This window comes from Triplophysa dalaica, chromosome 1 (genome assembly GCF_015846415.1).
Source record: "Triplophysa dalaica isolate WHDGS20190420 chromosome 1, ASM1584641v1, whole genome shotgun sequence".
Taxonomy (NCBI): domain Eukaryota; kingdom Metazoa; phylum Chordata; class Actinopteri; order Cypriniformes; family Nemacheilidae; genus Triplophysa; species Triplophysa dalaica.
The window spans coordinates 28,829,260-28,850,145 of record NC_079542.1 but is presented as its reverse complement, the minus strand read 5'-3'; the positions used below and the strand labels follow the sequence as shown (position 1 = coordinate 28,850,145).

The window sequence follows — 20,886 nt, the reverse complement described above, 5'->3', positions numbered from 1 at the left end:
AAAACATTCAGAGAGAGAGAGAGAGAATCTGCCTACTTTTCCCGGATGGTCGCTTTTAAATATGGGCCAAAACAGCTAAACTGCCATGAAAATAAAAAAGAAGAAGGGTGATCATTCCAAAACACAATCGCCAACTCTCGAAACTGACAGATTACTGGTTGGGCAAAGATTTCCAAGGTTGTTTATTTTTGTCCCGTCAACATTAACAACATTTTCGGTACTGTTTCATTGAGCACACGTCTGTGTTATATGATAACATTATACAAGGCTGTGCGTTCATTTCGAATTGTGATCAAACTGACTGGAACCACCTGTGCATGAAACAGTTTTAATGCATACCTTCCAGCCAAAATCGAGTATTCAGACAGACCATGGTATAATACAATATTAAATGAATTTTACTACCAACAATGACGATGCTGTCATTTATTTATCCTCATGTCATTCAAAACTTGTATATGACTCTTTCTTCTGGGGAAAACCAAATAAGATATTTTGAGGGATGCCCAGTTTTGGCTCCATAAAATGGAAGTCAACGGGGTCCAATGTAGTTATAATATCTTCTTTGTTATCTGCAGAAAAAAATAAAGACAAACAGGTTTGGAATAATATAAGGGTGAGTAATTGATAAAAGAATAGTATCCTCTTAATGGTACGTTTCGTACTTTGCAGGGAGAGCAATGTTTGTGCACAGTAGGTGCAAAAAAATGCAGATTAAAAAGAGATTTCAAATCATAATAATGAGTTGAATAATTATGCATTTATTTTCAGCGGACTCCACTGGTACACACTCTCTGTATACTTGCTACAAGGATTACAAAATTATGTTTCATGTCTCCACCATGCTTCCATACACACCCAACAATACACAACAGGTAAGTGGACATCATGTATTATATAATATGTGATTTATATGTATAAAGACACATGCACACATGTGAGAAAATTGAAGACTTTAGATGCAGCTGTAGATGCAAGTAAAATTCCATAAAAAAACAAGGGAAAAGCACGTAAACGGCTTTGCAGTTTAAAACTTCAAGCTGTGAGGGAAATTATAACATTGAAACGAATGAAACTTAGGACTAACTTAAAAAATTACTTGAACTTTGGGCTAACTTAATTTTGTGATTTTGCTCTAGTGTTTTAGTTTCAAGTGGTTATTGTTGGGCCTTGGGGGTGTATAGTGTTCTTTATGTGCAAATATTGCAAAGGTTGAGATTAAAGCAGTATAACAGCAGTCTTACTTCCGATAAATATCAGCTGAATCAATTAGACATCAAGAATCAGTGTATAAAACTCAATAATGGTGACAATCAAAAAATGAACCAGTTCAGCCAATCGCTCGTGATGAAGGGAACTCCACCTGATGGCAACTGTAGCCAAAACCTAGGCTCCCTAGAGCAGCGGTTCCCAATCCTGGTCCTCGCGACCCCCTGCTCTGCATATTTTGTATGCTTCTCCTACCGCTTCGGAGGTTTGTTTAATACGCCCATAAGAGCCCTGCGAAGTAAACATCACTAGATATTCTGCCATAAATCCCGTTCGAAATGTGGATAATGTTGCGCAAATCTCAAAATTACTTTTAAATTACCCTTCAATCTTCCGTAGTAAATTTTGTTCTTCGTGTTCTTAAATTAACGTCAGCCGATTTCATGTGTGCAGGGAGTAGAGAGCAATGAACACAGTTCAGGGAGCACGTCAATCGGAACGCGGTTCATTCATTAAGATCTCTTCTAATGAGCTAGAGATTTAAATCAGGTGTGTTAAACAAGAGAGATACACAAAATATGCAGAGCGGTGGGTCGCGAGGACCAGGATTGAGAACCGCTGCCCTAGAGGACCAGAAGTTGCAAAGCTCTGGTTCCTGCCTGATGCTCTTCCCAGTCCAGCCAGACGCTTGTGATGATGGGCAATTCACCTGTTGACAACCACAACCTATAGTCACCCAGAACCAAAATAATATTGGACAGAGCTAAATATCTATTATTTCAGATGAATCTCACAGTTTACAGTAATTATTGTCTCTGTAGTTGCAGCAGTACTATTTTAATATGCGAGACGATAACTGGCTATCCCGGTTCATAGTCCTTGGAGATTGCTGATTTAGTTTAATACATAAATATAAACAACTTGCATATAACAACACACATGCACGTTTTTCTCCATGTTTTGGTATTATTGCAAATTTTTCTGGTAGATTGTAATTTTAGGCAATTTTACCCAGTTAGTAAACAACCATTGAATCAATGTTTAAAATAGTTGATTTGTCAATGTTATGGCATTGAATCAATATCACTTTTGCACCCTCAATAACAGTTGAAAAAACATGGAACTTTAAAAAAATCACCATTGTTCTGTCATGTTTGTTTTGCAATGATTCGATTGTGCTCCATCTTCTCTCGTTTCGGACTAAACTTTCTTCTTCTTGCTTGAGTAGGTGGGTTTGCCTGACGTTCAGTCCAGAGAGGCGTGTTTAGGGCGTTTTTTAAGCCAGGGAGTGGAGACCTAACTTGATTTTGGTCTCACAGGTAGAAGCCCGAGGCTAAGAGCTTTGGTATACATTAAACAAAAAGAAAGTCTAAGTGGTGTTGTTATATGTGAATTTTGTAATAGTGTTTGTGGAGTTGATTATTGGTGAGTTTTTTCCAAAAAAAACTGGTTGTCAGAAAACTTCTGTAAATTCTGCAGAATTTCACTGTTAATTTCTCAGACATTTTTGCAGTGCAAGTTACTTTAGTCCACAGTGTACAGCTATTTTAATGTTGATAGTAAATGTTTGGTACCTTGTGCTGCCATGCATTTCACATTTTTTTTTTACATTTATATATAGGAAATTTTGTGTCAATAGCCCACTTAGAAATCCCCTTACTGATAAAAATGCTGATGTGTCAAATACTTATTTTCCCAGCTGTATATAAATGTAAAACTGGGATCTTACCCTTACTGGTGAGGTGTGACTGGTTTGTCATTTGAATTCACCATTATGTTGATGAGTGTTTGGTTTAGATGAGCTCTTGACTCTAAAGTGTTTGACCTCTCTTGGTCTGGCTGCTGTAACTGTGTGATCACTCTTGTAGAGCACATTTGTAATATCAAGTTATACCAACAGAATCCTGGATGGTACTATAATTATTGGTATTTGTTGATGAGAAAACTGTCAGTTTGTGAGTGTAGTAGAGTAGGCGGGGCGAGACCGTGGTTCGAGTCCGGTGGCTCTGGGGAAACGGAAGTGCACAGTGCGGCCACCGTCAAAACTTCGGTGGAACGGCGACCTTTGCTGCCGCGCCCCTGGGTCGAGGTGGGGTGGCTTTCGTCCAAGTGGGAGCGGGGGGGTTGCCGCCGTCCGCCAGAGGCCGGAGCCTGTGTCCGTCCCCCGAGGGGGAGGAGCAGGGGGCGGAAGTGCCGGGTGAGCCACCGCCTGCCAGAGGCCGGAGCCTGCGTCCGTCCGCCCAAGGGGGAGGAACAGGGGACGGGGAACCCGCCCCGACTCCCGGATAAAGGAGGAGCCACCGCCGGCCGCCAAGGGGCGGACGGTCGAGCCGTCCACCGAAGCCCCAGGGCCACCGCAAGGCACCGCGAAGGAGAGTACTCCGGCTGGTTGAGGAACGAGCGGCAGCATGTCGGGGAACCGGATTTTTTTTTTCCTCTCTCCCCTCTCTCTTTCCGGTCGCTCCGAGGGCTCCCGTCTCCGTTGTCTCGTCTCGTCGCTGCATACCCCCCACCCCACCCCCCCCGAGGGAGGGAGGGGGAGGGAGCTTGCACAGTCGCGGGGGTACCCCCCGGCCTGTGAGGGGTGATGGGGGTATGTAGTAGAGTAGGCGGGGCGAGACCGTGGTTCGAGTCCGGTGAGTAATTGTGAATTAGCGCCAGCTGTGCGCACACCGGGCTCGAATCACGTAGGAGATGGGAGCATAAAAGGAACGAGCGACCGGACCGTCGAGGAGAGAGGACCGGGCCCGAACTTATGTTGTGTTTGTATTTATATTTATGTTCATGTTCATGTTTTGTTCGCCGGCGGTCGTCCGTGAGGGGCCGCCGGCTGTTATATTAATTTATTAAATGTTTAAATGTTTGCCGGTTCCCGCCTCCTTCCTTCCATTTTATTGAATTGTGTTACAGTGAGATAGTAGAGAGTGAGATTCTGTTGGTTTGAGATGACCAGATATTTCAAAGGTCTTTTAAATGAATTTTGCACATATCTTTTGCAAGAATCAGCATATTAAACTCAACAATGGTGACAGTAAGCAAAATGAAAACTTTCATATCATAGTTCAGAACTCATTAATGACTCCCAGCGTGCATTGCAGCATGAAGCTTCTCAGTTTATTTGTACCATTGATGAGGTTCATACACTGAGTCGTGATGTATTTGAGTCTTAATTATAAATATATTCCAATGTTTATAAATGCTCATTTAGAAGACCTTTGTAATACATAGTTGTCTCAAAACAGCTGAATCTCACACTCTACTATCACACTTTAACAGCACAACACTGTTCTCATCAACATTTACCCTTTATAATAATATCATTTTGGTATTACTCAACATAACAAATGTGCACAATAAAGTATACAAAGTTACAGAAGCCAGAGGAAGAGAAGTCCACCGTTGGAGAGTCAAGAGCTCAAATAAAGCAAACACTGATCAACATAATGGTGACTTCATATTACAAACCAGTCACATCTAAACCTCTAAGATCAGAGTACAAGAGTAAGATCACAGTTTGAGTACAAAGTGAGTTTGCTGTGAGGTTACATTTTTGACCTCATCGTGAGTATTCTGTAAACTCATGGTGACATCACTGTTTACCAATAATAGAAACAAGTGTAGACATTTGACATGTTTAAACTGTGAACTCAAGATAACTTGTGTTTTCAAAGTTATATGTATACAATAAAATACAATAAAATATTATGTTTTCACTGTAGAATGAAATAATTTCTGTAAAAAAAAAGAAATTTAAATCAAAATGGATGACTTTAAAAAAAATGGTAGCATGAAAAAACAACAGATAAACTTTTAAAAGAACACTGATCAATCAACACCTGGTCAATGATCTGAATGACTTTTACTGCAAATTTGAAAATGCTAACTTCACACCAACTCTGAAAGTGAAAGGTGTTGTGTAGGGAGAATGTCAGTCACCACACCTCTTGCACTTCAGATCAGTGAAGAGGATGTGTGCCAAGTCTTTAGGAAACAAAAGACAAAAAAGCACCAGGCCAAAATGGTTTCTCCCAGCCTTAAAAGCTGTGCTATTCAACCTTCATCTTCTCACAGATCTTCAACAGATCACTGGAGTTCCTTCCTGTTTCAAGTGCTCCACCGTAATCCCCATCTAAAAGAAACCCAAAATAACAGGACTAAATGAATACAGACCCGTCGCTCTCACATCTGTGGTCCTGAAGTCATTCGAGAGACTGATACTGGCTTATCTGAAGGACATCACAGAACCCTCACTGGACCCACTACAGTTTTCCTACAAAACAAACAGGTCTGTTGAGGATGCAGTTAACATGGGGCTGCATTTTGTCCTGAAACATCTGGATAGACCAGGGTCCTATGTGAGGATCCTGTTTGTGGACTTCTGCTCCGTTTCAACACCATCATCCCATCACTGCTCCAGACCAAGTTAACCCAGCTATCTGTTCCTGATTCTATCTGTCAGTGGATCACTAGCTTTCTGACAGACAGGCAGCAGTTAGTCAAAATGGGTAAATTCACATCCAGCACCTGCACAATCAGCACTGGCACCATAGTTGCCAAGTCCGCTTATAATCCGCGCCTTTGTCCTTGATTTTTTATGAAGTTGCGTTAAAAAATCATAAATCGCGTGTTGCATTTTTTTGGGCTTATTTAAAAAATATTTGTTGATTGTTAGGAAAATTTGACAAGCAACTTAATTTCTTTAAATCTATGGTCACAGTTTTACACGCATGCATTGATTGACTCTTTCAGATTACAGCTAATTGCAAATCAATGAAGTAATATAAATTCTGCAACGTATTTCGTCAAATTGTTCAGCCCCCTCCTCCCCCTCTCCCCTCATTGGAGAAAAATCTAATTCAAAGAGCAGTCGCGTGACGTTGCAATCCAAGCGATGAAATTTAGATGGACATAAATAAAACATGTAAATTTGAGAAATCAATGGCACCAATAAAATGGTCCAAGTATGGAAACAAGTATAACAAAGCCCTTTAAGGCTCATTCCTTTTTCTTCTTTTCCATCTCTCAAACACTATTCTGCTCACAGGTCATCGAAGATGAGTGGTTAGAGCGCGTGCCCTCACGTTTTGTTGCCGTTTGCTGATTTTTGTTAAATATCTTCTGCTCTTCATTTTAAAATAAACGAGAATTTCCAGTTTAAATATTGCAGGCTCACTAATAGTTAATGATAAATTAGAACAATGGTAAAAAAAATATTGAATTATATTGGGCTTGTTTTGGGCTTGTTTTTAAAGCCGAGGTTGCTTATTTGTCTCGCGAGAGTTGGTAACTATGACTGGCACCCCCCAGGGGTGCGTTCTCTCCCAACACATAAATGAGGGCACTGCCCATGTCACTTCTGTCAGACTTCTGAAGTTTGCATACGACAACACAATCATTAGCCTCATCCAGGATGGTGATGAGTCTGCGTAGAGAAAGGAGGGTTAACCAGCTGGCTGTCTGGTGCAGTCATAACAGCTTGGAGCTGAACAAGCTTAAACCCCCCTGCACTCCCCCCTTTCACCATCATTAACAGCACTGTGGCAGCAGTGGAGTCATTTAGGTTCCTGGGCACCACCATCTCTCAGAACCTGAAGTGGGACAATCACATTGGCTCCCTTGCTGAAGATGCCCAGCAGATGTTGTACTTCCTACATCAGCTGAAGAAGTTCAACATACCACAAACTCTATTAAAACGGTTTTATTAAGCAGTCATAGAGTCTGTCCTCTGCACATCCATCACTGTCTGGTTTGGCTCAGCCACAAAGTCAGATATCAGAAGACTACAGAGGATGGTTCGGACTGCTGAGAAGATCATTGGTGCTCCCCTGTCCACCCTCCAAGAACTCACATCCACATTTATATACATCCAGAGTGAGGAAAAGGTCTCAGCAAATCACCCTGGACCTCTCACATCAAAGCCATAATTTCTTCACAATGCTGCCGTCTGGTCGGCGCTAAAGAGCACTGACGACCAAAACAACCAGACACAGAAACAGCTTCTTCCCTTATCTACCTCTTGTAAAGTTAAATGTTTTTTTACCCACCATGCAATTAATAACTTTGTGCAATAATAATTAAGTGCAATATTAATTGTGTCCTCCAGGTACTACACTATCTATTTTTATACAACTTTTCTGTAAATTATATTTCATTCATTATGCTGTATATAGCACATACCTTGTACAATAGTCTATTCTTATTTTGTACATGTACATATTTACATACAAACATAGCTTTACTCTCTATATCTTTATCTTACGTTATTGTATTGTATTTCTTATATTTTTATACCCAAAGGCCCTTATTTAAATCATCTGTGTACTGTGTTATAGTCTCTGTGTTTGCACATACAAATTCCTTGTATGTGCAAACATACTTGAAAAATAAAGCTCTAACTGATTCTGATTTCTGTATCTTAAGTTATCTGGGAACCAGTTTTTCTGTTAAATCTTACCATTAAACAACTCTACGAACACCATTACTACAACACCACTTTCACTTTCTTTCTGTTGTAGGTCTACAAATGTTCTTATTGAAAACTAACAGAAGTTTTAACTGTTGGCTATTGTTGTTGCGGCACCATTATTGTGATCAGTGTTTGCTTCAGTTGCAGCAAGTTAAGCAATTAACTTAGTTTTCATCAAATTATGTTTATGGCTTGGTTCAAATAAAAATGTATACATTTCAACAAATCATCATTATTGTGATCAGTGTTTGCTTTAGATATGTGTGTGTCAAGTTATGTTAAAGATGTTAAATTAAATTAAATAATATTGAAGCTGGTTTTTCATGACTAATTTAATGTTCCAGTTTACAAGTGTAGTGATACTGTGACAAAATAAATAGCTTTACTGACACACTTAGATTTCAACATTGGTGACAATCATCAAACTAGTTCAAATAAACAGATCAAAAGCCTGCTGGGAGCCATGAATGAATTTTGTACTATAATGTTACGCAGCACGATGCTTACTTTTGCTGATTGTCACCATTGTTGAGTTTCATAAACTGATACTTGATGTCAGAATGATTCAGCAACTAATTGATAGAAGTATGATTGCTTTAATCTCAGACTGTACAACACATGTTCAATACAATGTCTCAAACATAAAGACCACAAAACCATGCCAAACATTTAATTAGATAACTGCTATATGGTTATTATCACTAATCAGTGATCAGTGTTTGCTTCAGTTGGATTCATTACTTAAATGTCTTCTTTTGCTCATGGCTTACTGTAATGTTTCAGTTTGAACATTGTGCATTAATAAAGGAGAAAGCGATTTTGTAATGTACATTTTTTTTAAGTTTGTGTTGAGCTGTATTAAAGAAGAAATATTACATAAATCAAGCATTATTTTGCATACAAAAGCTCAATTAATAAGAAGTTAATATTGTGTTATTTTATGTCATTTTTGCATAGTTTCACCAAGGAAATTAAAAAGACAATTTAAAACTTTTTGTATATATATATATATATATATATATATATATATATATATAATAGCAAATCTTCACTTTTGGATTAAATGTGAAATGGATATTATGAGCTAGGATCTAAGAAGTAGACTTTGAAATGAACAGATGATTTCCCTTTGTTTTGGGCTTTGTAAACCTATATTTCTTTTGTCTTTTTGTCTTAGTTACTGAGGAAGAGGCACATAGGAAATGATATAGTCACAATAGTCTTCCAGGAGCCAGGCGCCTTGCCGTTTACCCCAAAATCCATCCGTTCTCACTTCCAGCATGTTTTTATCATTGTCCAAGTGCATGAGCCTTGCACTGACAACACCTACTACAGGTAAGAAAGTAGACAAAACATAATTTAAAACATGGACCTAAATATTACTGAAAACTTATTAAATGGGTCTTTAAATCTTATTTCCTTAGAGTTGCAGTAACCCGTTCCAAGGACATTCCTCTCTTTGGTCCCCTCTTCCCTAAACACGCACACTTTCCACGTTCTCCTGCCTTCCGTGACTTTATCCTTGCCAAAGCCATTAATGCAGAAAACTCAGCTGAGAAGTCAGAGAAATTCCGCTCTATGGCAACACGTACACGGCAAGAGTATCTGAAAGACCTCGCACAAAACTATGTCACCACCACTCCCATTGATTCTTCCACCAAATTCCCATTGCTGTCCCTTGGGGGAAAACGTAAAGAAAAGTTCAAGGGCGCTAAAGGGGCAGAGCTTCATAGCGCAGGGGCTTTAGTGTGGGCTGTCACAGCCATTCAGGATGAAAAGTGCAATGGACTTATCCTGGCCTGCTTGCTGGGCGTGTCAGCAGAGTCAGTGGTGCTCATTGAGCGGTCAACACGAAGGGTAGTTTTCAACTGCAGCTGTCGTGATGTGATTGGCTGGAAGGCAGTGACTGAATCAGGAGATCAAGGTGGACCTTCCCTGGACATTTTCTACGAGAGGGGTGAGGTGGTAACTGTGAAAGTGCCAGATGTCCAGGTGGAGGATATTAAGGAGGTGGTCCAAAGATTGGAGGTGAGGAAAATCTGACATGGGGCAAGAGAGTCATGTTGCCAGGAGTTTTTAATACTTTTGGGTTTTAATGTCAAACGTATTAAAACCACAGCTGTTATAACACATTGAGGATTTGATTGTATATACAATTTCAAAATGTCACTTACACTGGTACTGATACTTATACTATAATATCTTAGCTGGTAACAAGAGGCTGTGAGGCACGTGAAATCACCCCCTTGCGAGACGGAGTAGGCCAGCCCGGCTTCATGATGAGCGAAGAAGGCTTTGTGACAGAGCTCAAGCGGTTTGGATATGCTGAGAGCGGGGGGCTGCAGTTGGGAGCTCGTGTAGTTCGTCTGTGTGGCCAGGTCCTCATACATCTGACCAAGGAAGAGAGAAGTAGACTCCTTCGCACTGCACAAAAGGTCCACATCACTGTCATACCTCCAGACGAGAATGGGAAACCACGCAGGTAGGGGGTTGGTTTATGCGTATTGAGGACAAGACCTATAAAAAACATGCATGAAAGAATACAAAAATAAATAAATGACTAAACGACTTGATAAAAAAAAAAAGATTGATTAAATGTGTTTATTAGTTTTTTATTTTAACTGCATTTTTATTTCATTTATTTATAATATTTTTAAATAAGAATTTGACAACCGTTGAATCAGTGTTAAGAATTGTTATTTTGTCAATGTTAGTTACATTGAATCAATATCATTTTGCACTCTTTGCTAAATCCCTCGTATCCTTCAAGAAGTTACAGTATTCTTCCATTCGTGATCCAGAATATTCAAATCAGTCATGGTCAAATGTTTGTGAAATGTCTCATTTTTATTATTCATCACAAAAAGTAAGCTGCACCAAAAAAAAAACCTATACCAACTTAAAAAATTACTTTACAGAGTAAGTTTGAAAGTAAGCAGTCTGCCAAGTTTGAAGAATAACAAAGTTATTGGCTTGTAAAAAAGGGAGTCGCCTCCCTCAAACGAGACGTGACCTGGTCCGAGCCCCTAACCAAGTACCTTCGTCATTAGATATAGTCCCTGCCTAGGTTTTGATGGGATTGCCGCGAAAATTTCACTCTCCTCCCCCAAAACAATGTCCCTTGTTCCTGATGCGTGTGCATCATGTCTAGTGTGTCATCATGTCACAACCTGTAAGTGTTCACCAGTTCACTGAAAAGAACCGGCTCAAAAGAACGATTTGTTCGCAAACCGACGATAAGAACTGTTCACTAAGTGCTTAAGTTTGAGCAGGTGTGCCAATGCTATTGTAAACTGGCTATGTTTTAAAATATGAAACATGTGTATTGTAAATGTTTGATAAATATAAGAAATGTATTTCCTTATATGTGTGTGTTTATAGAGTGTAATAGTATAAGTTGGATATTAGGTTATTCCATAATGGGAAAAAATGGTGTATGGTCTTTATAATAAATAATATTTTTGGCTTTCTGTGTGTTCGTGTGTGTGTGCGCAGGAGTTTCTCAGAGCTCTACCAGAAAGCCATTCAGGACGCAGAGGGCAAGTCTGGAGAGGGACAGTCTGATGAGGCCTGGGTCCTGGATGAGAGAGGAGAGAATGGCGATGAAGGGGAAAAAGAAGTCACGAAAGAGAACCAAAATGAAATAACAGATGGTGAAACTGAAATTCACAAGAAGCAGCCTCTTGGAGAAGAGATGGAAATTCCAGGGCCCAGGGATTCAGAATTGTTACTCACTTCACCAAACTTGGCTCTTTTGCGGGCAACATCCCTACAGGACGGCGTACAAAGTCAGATTCCTGAGATCATCCCCTTCTCCATCACACGAAGCTGCTCACTAGAAAGACACTCCACATACAAAGATATTCTTGAAGGGTACACAGATTTGTTTTTGCTGCTTGCTTGAGAAGCTCAAATTGTAACCATACTGTGTATGAAATTATAACCATAATCTTAATTTATTTGTCTATGCCAGGCATGTATATGACAATGTGGGGCAAAAAAGAAACAAGCACATCTATGAAAACCCCGGAGAGTTTAGGGACGCAACCCCTGACCTCATACTGGCAGTCAAACCAAAAGTGTCTCAGGAGCAGGGGGAAGAGGTAAGTAATGCTATGTGTTGTCATTAGCGCCACTAGCACCTAATAAAATTTGATGTTACCTTTAAAAACACTGAAATTAAGCACAGATTAGTTCAATCTTGCTTGTGAAAGTTGCTAGTTTCAAATAATTAAAGGTTTAAACTTGTATATTATACAGGATTGATGTCCCTGATAGCAACAAACATTGAATCAATGTTAAAAAACTGATGATTTGTCAATGCTGATGGCAGTGAATGAATATACTGTAACTTTTGCACCTGCAATTAATGTTGAACATTTTCTTAAATTGTAACAAACCGCTATTATTGTGATCTGTGTTTCCATGTGTTAAACATTATCATATCCATCCATCCATCCATTTTCTACCGCTTATCCGAACTACCTCGGGTCACGGGGAGCCTGCGCCTATCTCAGGAGTACATTATCATATCAATGTGTTTAATTGCATTATGTGAAATTTGTACTAGGAATTAGAAAAAAGTTAACAATAGCAGAGTTTGGACATACGTAATCACTTGATGTATCTCAACAACGACGATAATCAACAATCATGCCTCAATGCATACTGGGTAACATCATAGTATATTTATGCATTTGGCAGACGCTTTTATCCAAAGCGACTTACATTTTATTATACTATACATTTGTTTCTAAGAATGTGCAATCCCTGGGATCTTACTCATGACCTTGGCGTTGCTACCACCCTGCTCTTACCACTGAGCTACAGGAAACGTACAAAACTCGTTCACGACTCCCAGCATACATTGGTTTGGATCTGTTTATCTCAATCAGTCTGTTTGTTGTTTCCACTGTTGAGATCAATCAGGGCTCAAGACTGCGAAAATGCTTGGCAATGCGATTATTATTTATTAAAGAGTAAGATAAAGTTTCACCATGTCACATTGGTGAATGTAACATGAGCACACAATGAGTTTGCTGTGCGGCTATATTTTAAACCTCAATATGAGTATTCTGAAAGCTCATGGTGCCATCACTGTGACAACATGTTTGTAATACGGTTCAATAAAAGAAAAAGGGAAGGAGGCGGGAACCGGTGAACATTTAGACCACTTCAATCAAAGTAAATAAACAATAATACGGAAGTAAAATGCCGGTAGCCACTTCACAGTCGACTGTCGGCCACAAGAACATAAATACAACATAAATACCCAATGCTTACGAACTCCTCCGTGGGAGATACGGGACCGGTGTGCGCACAGCTGATTTCCACTATCACTCATGCCACCGGCCCCGCCCCACGGCTCCCGTCACGCCTTCCTCGCTTCAATATTGTTGCCTGTGATGTAAATATATAGATTGCAAGTAAATTACATTAGCTAGTGAATTAAAATCATGTCAAGACCGCATTATTTTCCTAGTGGTCACATTGACTTCAAATTGACATAAAAAAATGCAAAACAGACTGATGTCAAAATTTTAAGTCCACTTGACATCCACACACCAATGTCTTTTTGACCACCAAAAATAACACTAATTAAATGTATCTGCTGAAGGGACTACAGTGCATAAAGCTAGGTCGACATATAAAAGGTTACCCTGAGAGCAGATAAAAACCATTGAATCAATGGAAAATAAATATGATTTGTCAATGTTAATGGCATTTCCTGTTGAAAAATCTCAATATGTCATCAATCACCATTATTGTGATCAGTGTTTGCTTGAATTGAGGAAACATTTTTCTTCAATGTCACTTATTTTTCCTTTTTCAATACTTACAATAGTGTTTTTAATAAGAGGTTTTTTGTGTCATGAAAGAGAGAGAACATTTGAATAGGTTTAGATATAGTTGTTTGTTATCAATAACATTCATACAGATCAATTGCCATGCATGCTGGGATTTGTAAATCAGCAGAGCTCAACGTTAGCGCTTGTCTGAGACAAAATCTTCTATAATGTTTCTTAACGAATCAGAGAGGAAAAATAGCCAAGGTTATGCTTCTGTCTTCAACTTAACGGATAATTTTACATACCTGGGTATAAAAATTGTGCATGAGGTGAATAAGGTAGCTCAGATAAATTACAACCCAAGTTTGGAAGCTACTACTTCCTCAATAGAACGCCGGACATCTTTACCCATCTCAATGATTGGCAGGATAAAATATCCTAAAAATGAATATACTCTCTAAATTTCTTTATTTGTTCCAAAATATCCCCTCATCCCCTCCCCCATATTTGTTTACTAGAATTAATAATTTATTATAACTACCATTTGACCGAGGAGGACTTAAATGCCCAAACATCCAGTGGTATTATTGGGCAGCTCAGCTGTTTTATTTCTCATCTGAAAATCCCCCTGCTTGGGTGGATTTGGAATCCTGTTCCGTTACACCAAGATTGCCGTTGCACCTATACTTATATTCGGCAGACCACAGATACCTAAGAAAACATACAGACAACCCTATTGTTTTGAACATGATCAATATTTGGTTTGATTCTTGTAAATATATGGATATAAATTCCTCCTGGTCACGTTTCAGTCCCATCTGGGGTAATGTTAATTTGAAACCAGGGAAATGTGATGCAGGATTTCGGATATGGGAGGAAAAAGGGTTAAGGAAAGTGCAAGACATGTACAATGAGGATGGAATATTTATGTCCTTTACAGCAATTTTAAACGAATACGAAATCCCGAAGACCCATTTTTTTTCAAATACCTTCAAATTAGAAGCTTTGTATCCTCATCTCAAAGACACTCATTAGATATTCCTAACATTTCCCCACTAGAGGCAGCAGGTTATAGGACACAGTCATGATAAAGGTTCAAATCCCCTCTTTGTATAAACTGTTTGTATCTGGGTCTGTTTTTGTTATCTGATTTGTTCTATGATGTTACCCAGCATGCATTGCAGCATTAAGCAATTTTTTATTGTCACCATTGTTGAGATTCATACACCGATTCTTCATGTCTAACTGATTTAGAAATATAACAGTGTTGAGAAAATCTTTTATTCTATTAATTGTCTGTAACACCGCTTTAATTTCTTCAAACTGTAAAATTACTCTGTATTCACTTCTTAATAACAGAACATACTCAAAATTACTTTAAATAACTGCATAGCAATTAAATAACTTTCACTTTTTGACCCCAGGGGATCATAATTCTCTTTGCCACTATATAATGTGTTTTAAGACACACGGACAGCTAAGGAAAACTCAAGAGTCAAGAGCCCAACTAAAGCAAACACTGATTTTTTTTGTCGTTTTTTGGGGGGGAAGGGGGTTATGGGAGGAGAAATGGGATGTAACATGTTTGCTGTGTTTACATGACTATTACCTATTGTGGAATCTGTTGAGATATGCAAACTGAATTTTTTTATAAACATACTGTTAAGAAAATGAGAAAAAAAAACTTTATGCTGCAATGCATGTTGGGTAACATAAAAACTACAAAACTCTTTACATTGAAGTTGATCTGTATTAGTTTGATGAATTTCACTATTGATAAGATGAATGTTGATGTCGAAGTGGGTTTGTAACATTTTCTGTTTGTTTTAGCATTATACTTAACAGAATCAAGCAATAATACTCCTTAAAGAAGAATCTTAACTTTATTAATGCATGGTACCACTGGTCAAAGCAAAATTCGAAACCTTTTCATTTGCATTGCAGTGGATCTGTTTATCTGAGTTAGTTTAATGATTGTTGAGGTTTTTATGAGGAGTGCTGACTGGGTCAGCAACTTTTTTTAATTCAATCATCTCTGTACTTTTATAATTTTGAACAAGAGTTCGACAGCAGTCACGAATGGTATGAACCACAATATATTTTAAGGGAGCTTAACTTTAGTACTGTCTGACACTTATCACAGAAAGAAAACTGTTCAGCCTTTCAAAACATCTCTTTCTCTTTCAATGTACAAGAGTTCTTATTAAGCCATAAGTCAAGAGCGCAGTGAAAGCAAACACTGATCACAATAACATTTTTTCCACATTAATTTGCGGGTTTAAAGGTGATATTGATTCAATGCAATTAACATTGATTCAATGGTTGCGTGCTATCTGGGAAGAATCCAGTGGAGTTGCTATCTTAAATACTTTTCATAGGTTAGTGTATTTTCATTTTGAAATGCATGTATTTGATATAATGCCCATCCCTCCCCACAGGCGAGGATGGCAAATAGTTATGGTTTAAAACGGTCCTAACACACTCGGTTTCTGCCAATCTCATAGTAATCTTGAATACCTATAGAGTAGTATTACATACTTCGTATCTTCGAGGAGTAAGTTTGATCACATTTATAAAAGATAGATACAGCTGCACGTTTTGTCCGAAATCATACAGTTCGTGCGGGAGGTGTAGGATGAACTAAAGCACATTGTCAACAAAACAAAGACATCATATTCACTCATCTCATGCGGTTCATGTCTGGCATCTTTCAGTGCCGGGGCGGCTCCATATTTAAATTTCAAACGATCTGCAAATCCAGCGTTATATCCAGTTTATATAACATTCATCACCTAAATACAGTGAACAAACAAACACCTGAACTTCGCGAACATATGCTCTCTCTCTCTCCTGCACATAATTGAAAGTGACATCTGCGCATCCTCCTGCTCTCCTTGCTGTTACGAAAACAGTTTTATATATTCGAAAAAATCTTTACAAAACCCAAACAATGGCTGGGGGAGTGTATCGAGCACAGAAATACTAGGTAATACGCCCAATTTGTGTTTTGACAAGTTAACCATGTTAAGCATGAGAGGACAGCACGTTTAACATTGTAAAGAAGTCAGAATGCATGTCACATCGTTGGAGCACCCCTTTAAAGCAGTGGTAGCCATCCCGTCGATCGCGATAGACAAATATATATCGTGCCTTACTAATGTTCAGTTTTGCAAGCACAAAGCTCTTTCTCCTCATTCAGCAGTTGTATGTTTTCAAATTCTGCTTGAATCCTTTCATTGCTGTATAAATAATGATTCCCTGCATGAGTTTTTAATGCAACCATTATCATTAATCATGCGCGACTGCTTCAGTTTTTCTAATGTCGGTGATCACATGCAAAATGACTTGCGCATGCAGTGGCGTAAACATCATCATTGCAAATTATATCTAATATACATTTTCATAATGACGGTAAAATGTGCGTGCCCTTCACGTTGAAAAAGGACGCCAAAGGGGTACCCTGAGCATTCAAAAGTAGTGCCAAAGGGGTGGGCGCTGACAGAGCGTAAATATGTGACGATTGAGGATGTGTTGTTGGGGAATTGACTGTTGCAGTGCATAAAACTTAAAAACAGTTTATTCATGTCACTTGTTCATTGGTGTACACGTTTTTGTGCTTTGCTTGATGTGCAAAGCAAGCGCCGCAAGCGAGGATGATCCACACATCTCATACTGTTCGCGTATCTGAAGTCGCCGTTCTGTGTGCAACAGGAGATGTGTGAAAGTGGCGCATCTTGCGTTTTCCAGGAGTTTTATTTGTTAATGGCCTGTCAACAAAACACACCTTTGGCAAGCATTTCTTAATTTCTTCCAAAAAGTGGTGTGGACATGTCCGAACAGGCAATTACGCATATGCACACAATGCATTTTAATGTCTAGTTGAATCTGAAAAACTAAATTAGCTTAATTTAAATCCAAATATTGCAGATAAAAAGATAAAATAGAAAACTAACATATTAACCTTATGTGGTTTCAAGGACGAACGCATAGGCGTAACAATTTTTCCGGCGGCACTGAAAACTTACCTTCACGACAGTATTTGACAGATTTTGCAAAGGATTCAGCTACTCCTAACTGTGGGCTGGTACCGGCCTCGGCTGTCTTTTTTGAGGTTGCTCCACGACTTGACGCTTGTAAAGGCAGCTGCGTTTCGATGGCTGGATGGCAGTTAGTGAGATGAGACCTCAAATTCCTAGCAAATTTAGCATATCGGCTCATCTAAATTTGCTGGCACTCCCTTTACATTCAGTTCAAACCCAAAGTATTCCCAAATTGCCGACGTTACATTAGGTTCTGCGACCAGAGCGCCAGCCATTGCGTCTATCTTTGAAACACCCGATACTAACAGTTGGCGGGACAATGATTACAAGTAACACTCTTGTATTCATCATTGATTTATTAAACATTCATTGCAGAATGCAAATGTGTAAAAAGAACAGGATACCCTGATGCCATACCCAAAAAAAGGTGGTTGCCGCGGTTTCTGCGGTTGCGTTCCTGTCCCTGTGGTTGGCTTGTCAGTAGCGCGGTAGTACAATACAGCAGTTACCGCGACAGCTCTACGGGTGTCATGGTTCGACATGATAGAACCCAATCACAGGCAGACAAGCGGGATGATACGGGGTTAAACTGATATTTATTAACATAACATAGACACTTACAAAAAGGCAAAAGAAAACCCACGAGGGGAAAACAAGACAGGATAAAACTATTTACTAAGACAAGGAAACAGACTGACTAAACTAAGCAAATATACACTTAATACAAACACTAAACTACACTTACTAAACACGGGGGTAACAGGAGCTGTAATTGTAACAGGACAATGAACACAAGGGTGTTTTAAAGGGTAGACAGACAAATTAAGCACTAATGGGAAGGTTACAACGAAACAAGATGGCGGAAGCACTGAAGAGACACGCGAAAGAGCATGCCAAGCTAATATAAGGAAAGCCATGTCTTTCTCACACAAAACCCAAAGGCTATGCCATGACTCCACTGCAAGAACAAGAATAAACCTGACATGATAGCGGAATCATGACAACGGGTCTGTCAGTGATGGTAATCTGCACTGTGTTCCGTACTATCTCATGCGGGAGATGACGTCCCTGCAGACATCATATTTATTTGTTCAATTAGACTAATATGCTAGCCAATTCCATATCACATTTTCAGACCTTTAGCTATTTTGTGAAACAGAGAATTATGACCAAGACATTATTAGAGGGGTAAAAATAAATAGATCAATTATTTAAAAATGAATGATTTGCATTGTTGTTATTATTACGGCCAATTTATAACATTTCCATCTATATACCATCTTGATAAAAGTAAACCAACTAAATGCATCATAATTAAAAAATCTTCATAGAGTAAATAGTTAAATAATTATGGTCTTGTTAAACTAATTCTTAACCTGGTTTCAATCTCAAGCTGTTGTGTATGAATTAAAGTCCTTGAACTGGTGTTTGAATTGGTGTTTTCCCCCTTATTTTGGCACAATGAAAGTGGCAACTCTATATGTTACAGAATTTGCTAAGTTGCATCTGAAAAGTGAAACAAAGAATTTAAGGTAATGCAAATAGACCCACAGTTATTGGCTAAATAAATGACATCAAGCTGGAGGTTCAATCTCGGCTGTTTTTATTTTCAACTTTTTGAGTGGAAGATCTTGCCCTTCATCAATTCTGAGGTCGCAATCATGGTTTCAAAAAGGTTGCTGACCACTGATTTAAAAAAAAGTAAATATGACAAAATATGGAAATTCCCCCAAATGCCACATTACAAGTCTGAGACTTCCAAATAATATATATATATATATTGCTTATTTGTGAGACAAAACACATTTTAGATGTTAATTTTTATTCTGTAATACTAGTTAATGCCTGTTTCACACATACTCCGTTTGCGGTGCATATTTTTTAATGTTTCCATGTTAACGGATTAGATCATTCTAATTATCTGAGGAACACGATTTAATTACAATTACTTTTTCTAAAAATAATTATTAACTTCATAATCTGTCACACACACTAAAAACTATTGATATTTTAAATTTGTTATTAGGTAAATGCCTGCAAACATCCTTACAACATGATTAACTCATTCCCGAAAAAAAAAAAAAGTTGCCAGCCTACGCCAGCGTTTTTACGTAAATGTTTTGTAAAGAATATATGGACAAACAATATGTCAAATAAACGAACAGTCTCAGCTTTTAAACAAAAGAAACTGTGTTCTTCTATCTTCATTTGTTTGTTTTTTATCACTCCGTAGATGTGGGTAGATTTCTTCAAAAATGCATCAATTTGTTTAAACAGCAGAGATAATTAACGTTTTTTGTCAAAGATTCCGCCCAGTTTTTACAGATTAAAAACCGCTAAAACATATACGTTCTAGGTTCTGGGATTCTGTACTTTATCCCAAAGGTGTGTAATTGCGCCACCTGCTGTACAACAGTACAAACACTGATTGCCATAATAACTCGTCTTTGGCGGTGAAAGAGTTAAACACAAACAACATGATAACAAGCTAGCTTCATGCTAACAATGCTACCATCATGCTAAACATGTTGGTACTTTTTAACATCATGCTAACATGATATCTGAATCTGCTTTACAAGCATTTGATTAGATATAGTTATATAAAAAACTATTTAAGAGAATAACGTCCGAAATTTAAGCATTTGAAACAGTTTTATACTTTCAGACCAGGATTTGTCAAGTCAACATAGTTTAGTTGATACATTTAGTTTTTTTAGTCATTTTTGCTTTTGCTCTCTCTAGTGTGGATCTGACCAGGAGATTGAAGAACAACCATCAGTAAGTGATGAGACCCTTCGAACTGCCAGCATGGAAAGAGCAGAAAGAAACTCCAGAGCTCTGAGCCTCCATAACTCCATCACCAAAAGTAATTATTTTCTTTATTCTGAATTTCACTATGGAACATTATAGTTTAAAATGTATAATTGTCTAGTTTCTTAAGGAGTGAGACTGGTCTATAATTACTGACTACTGAGGGGGTCGATTGTTCCTTTTTTTGCAGTGGGGTTACCTTAGCCTGCCTCAATAAAGTGAGGAGAGTTCCTATAGTAATGGATAAGTTTTTAATGGGAGTACATTCAGGTAGTTGGGACAGAGAGACAGAGCTTGAAGAAGATGAGAAGGGATGGGGTCAAACCTCGTCCCAGCTATGGGCGGCATAACGGCTAAAAGTTGACTTTTTTTTAGTGAATCCTTGCTATTTCTCCAAGAATTGGCGGATCGATCCTAATATCAATTGCATCTACACCAACACTGGTTTTTTTATTGGATCGATACTAGTTTAAACAAAAGATTGATATTTTGGTCTAAAGTTCTATAACCAGTGCTAAAGTATTCCTTCTGTTTCATCAAAGAGTAGGGGGTCTGAATATGCAGCTACTTT

At 38.5% G+C, this 20,886-nt stretch overlaps 1 protein-coding gene across 4 annotated transcripts in view; it reads left to right on the top strand.

Moving 5' to 3' along the window:
• The window catches only part of zmp:0000001168 (signal-induced proliferation-associated protein 1), an 80,243-nt gene that overhangs the window by 33,847 nt on the left and 25,510 nt on the right, over positions 1 to 20,886 (top strand). For all 4 annotated transcript variants that reach the window (XR_008906320.1, XM_056744454.1, XM_056744444.1 and 1 more), the window contains exons 6-12: positions 772 to 875; positions 8,853 to 9,010; positions 9,100 to 9,703; positions 9,883 to 10,157; positions 11,171 to 11,548; positions 11,649 to 11,778; positions 20,247 to 20,370. Coding sequence is in view for 3 of the 4 variants with exons in the window: in XM_056744454.1 (XP_056600432.1) it covers positions 772 to 875; positions 8,853 to 9,010; positions 9,100 to 9,703; positions 9,883 to 10,157; positions 11,171 to 11,548; positions 11,649 to 11,778; positions 20,247 to 20,370 (1,773 nt within the window). In the remaining variant the exon portion in view is untranslated. The remainder of the gene's footprint in view (positions 1 to 771; positions 876 to 8,852; positions 9,011 to 9,099; positions 9,704 to 9,882; positions 10,158 to 11,170; positions 11,549 to 11,648; positions 11,779 to 20,246; positions 20,371 to 20,886) is intronic.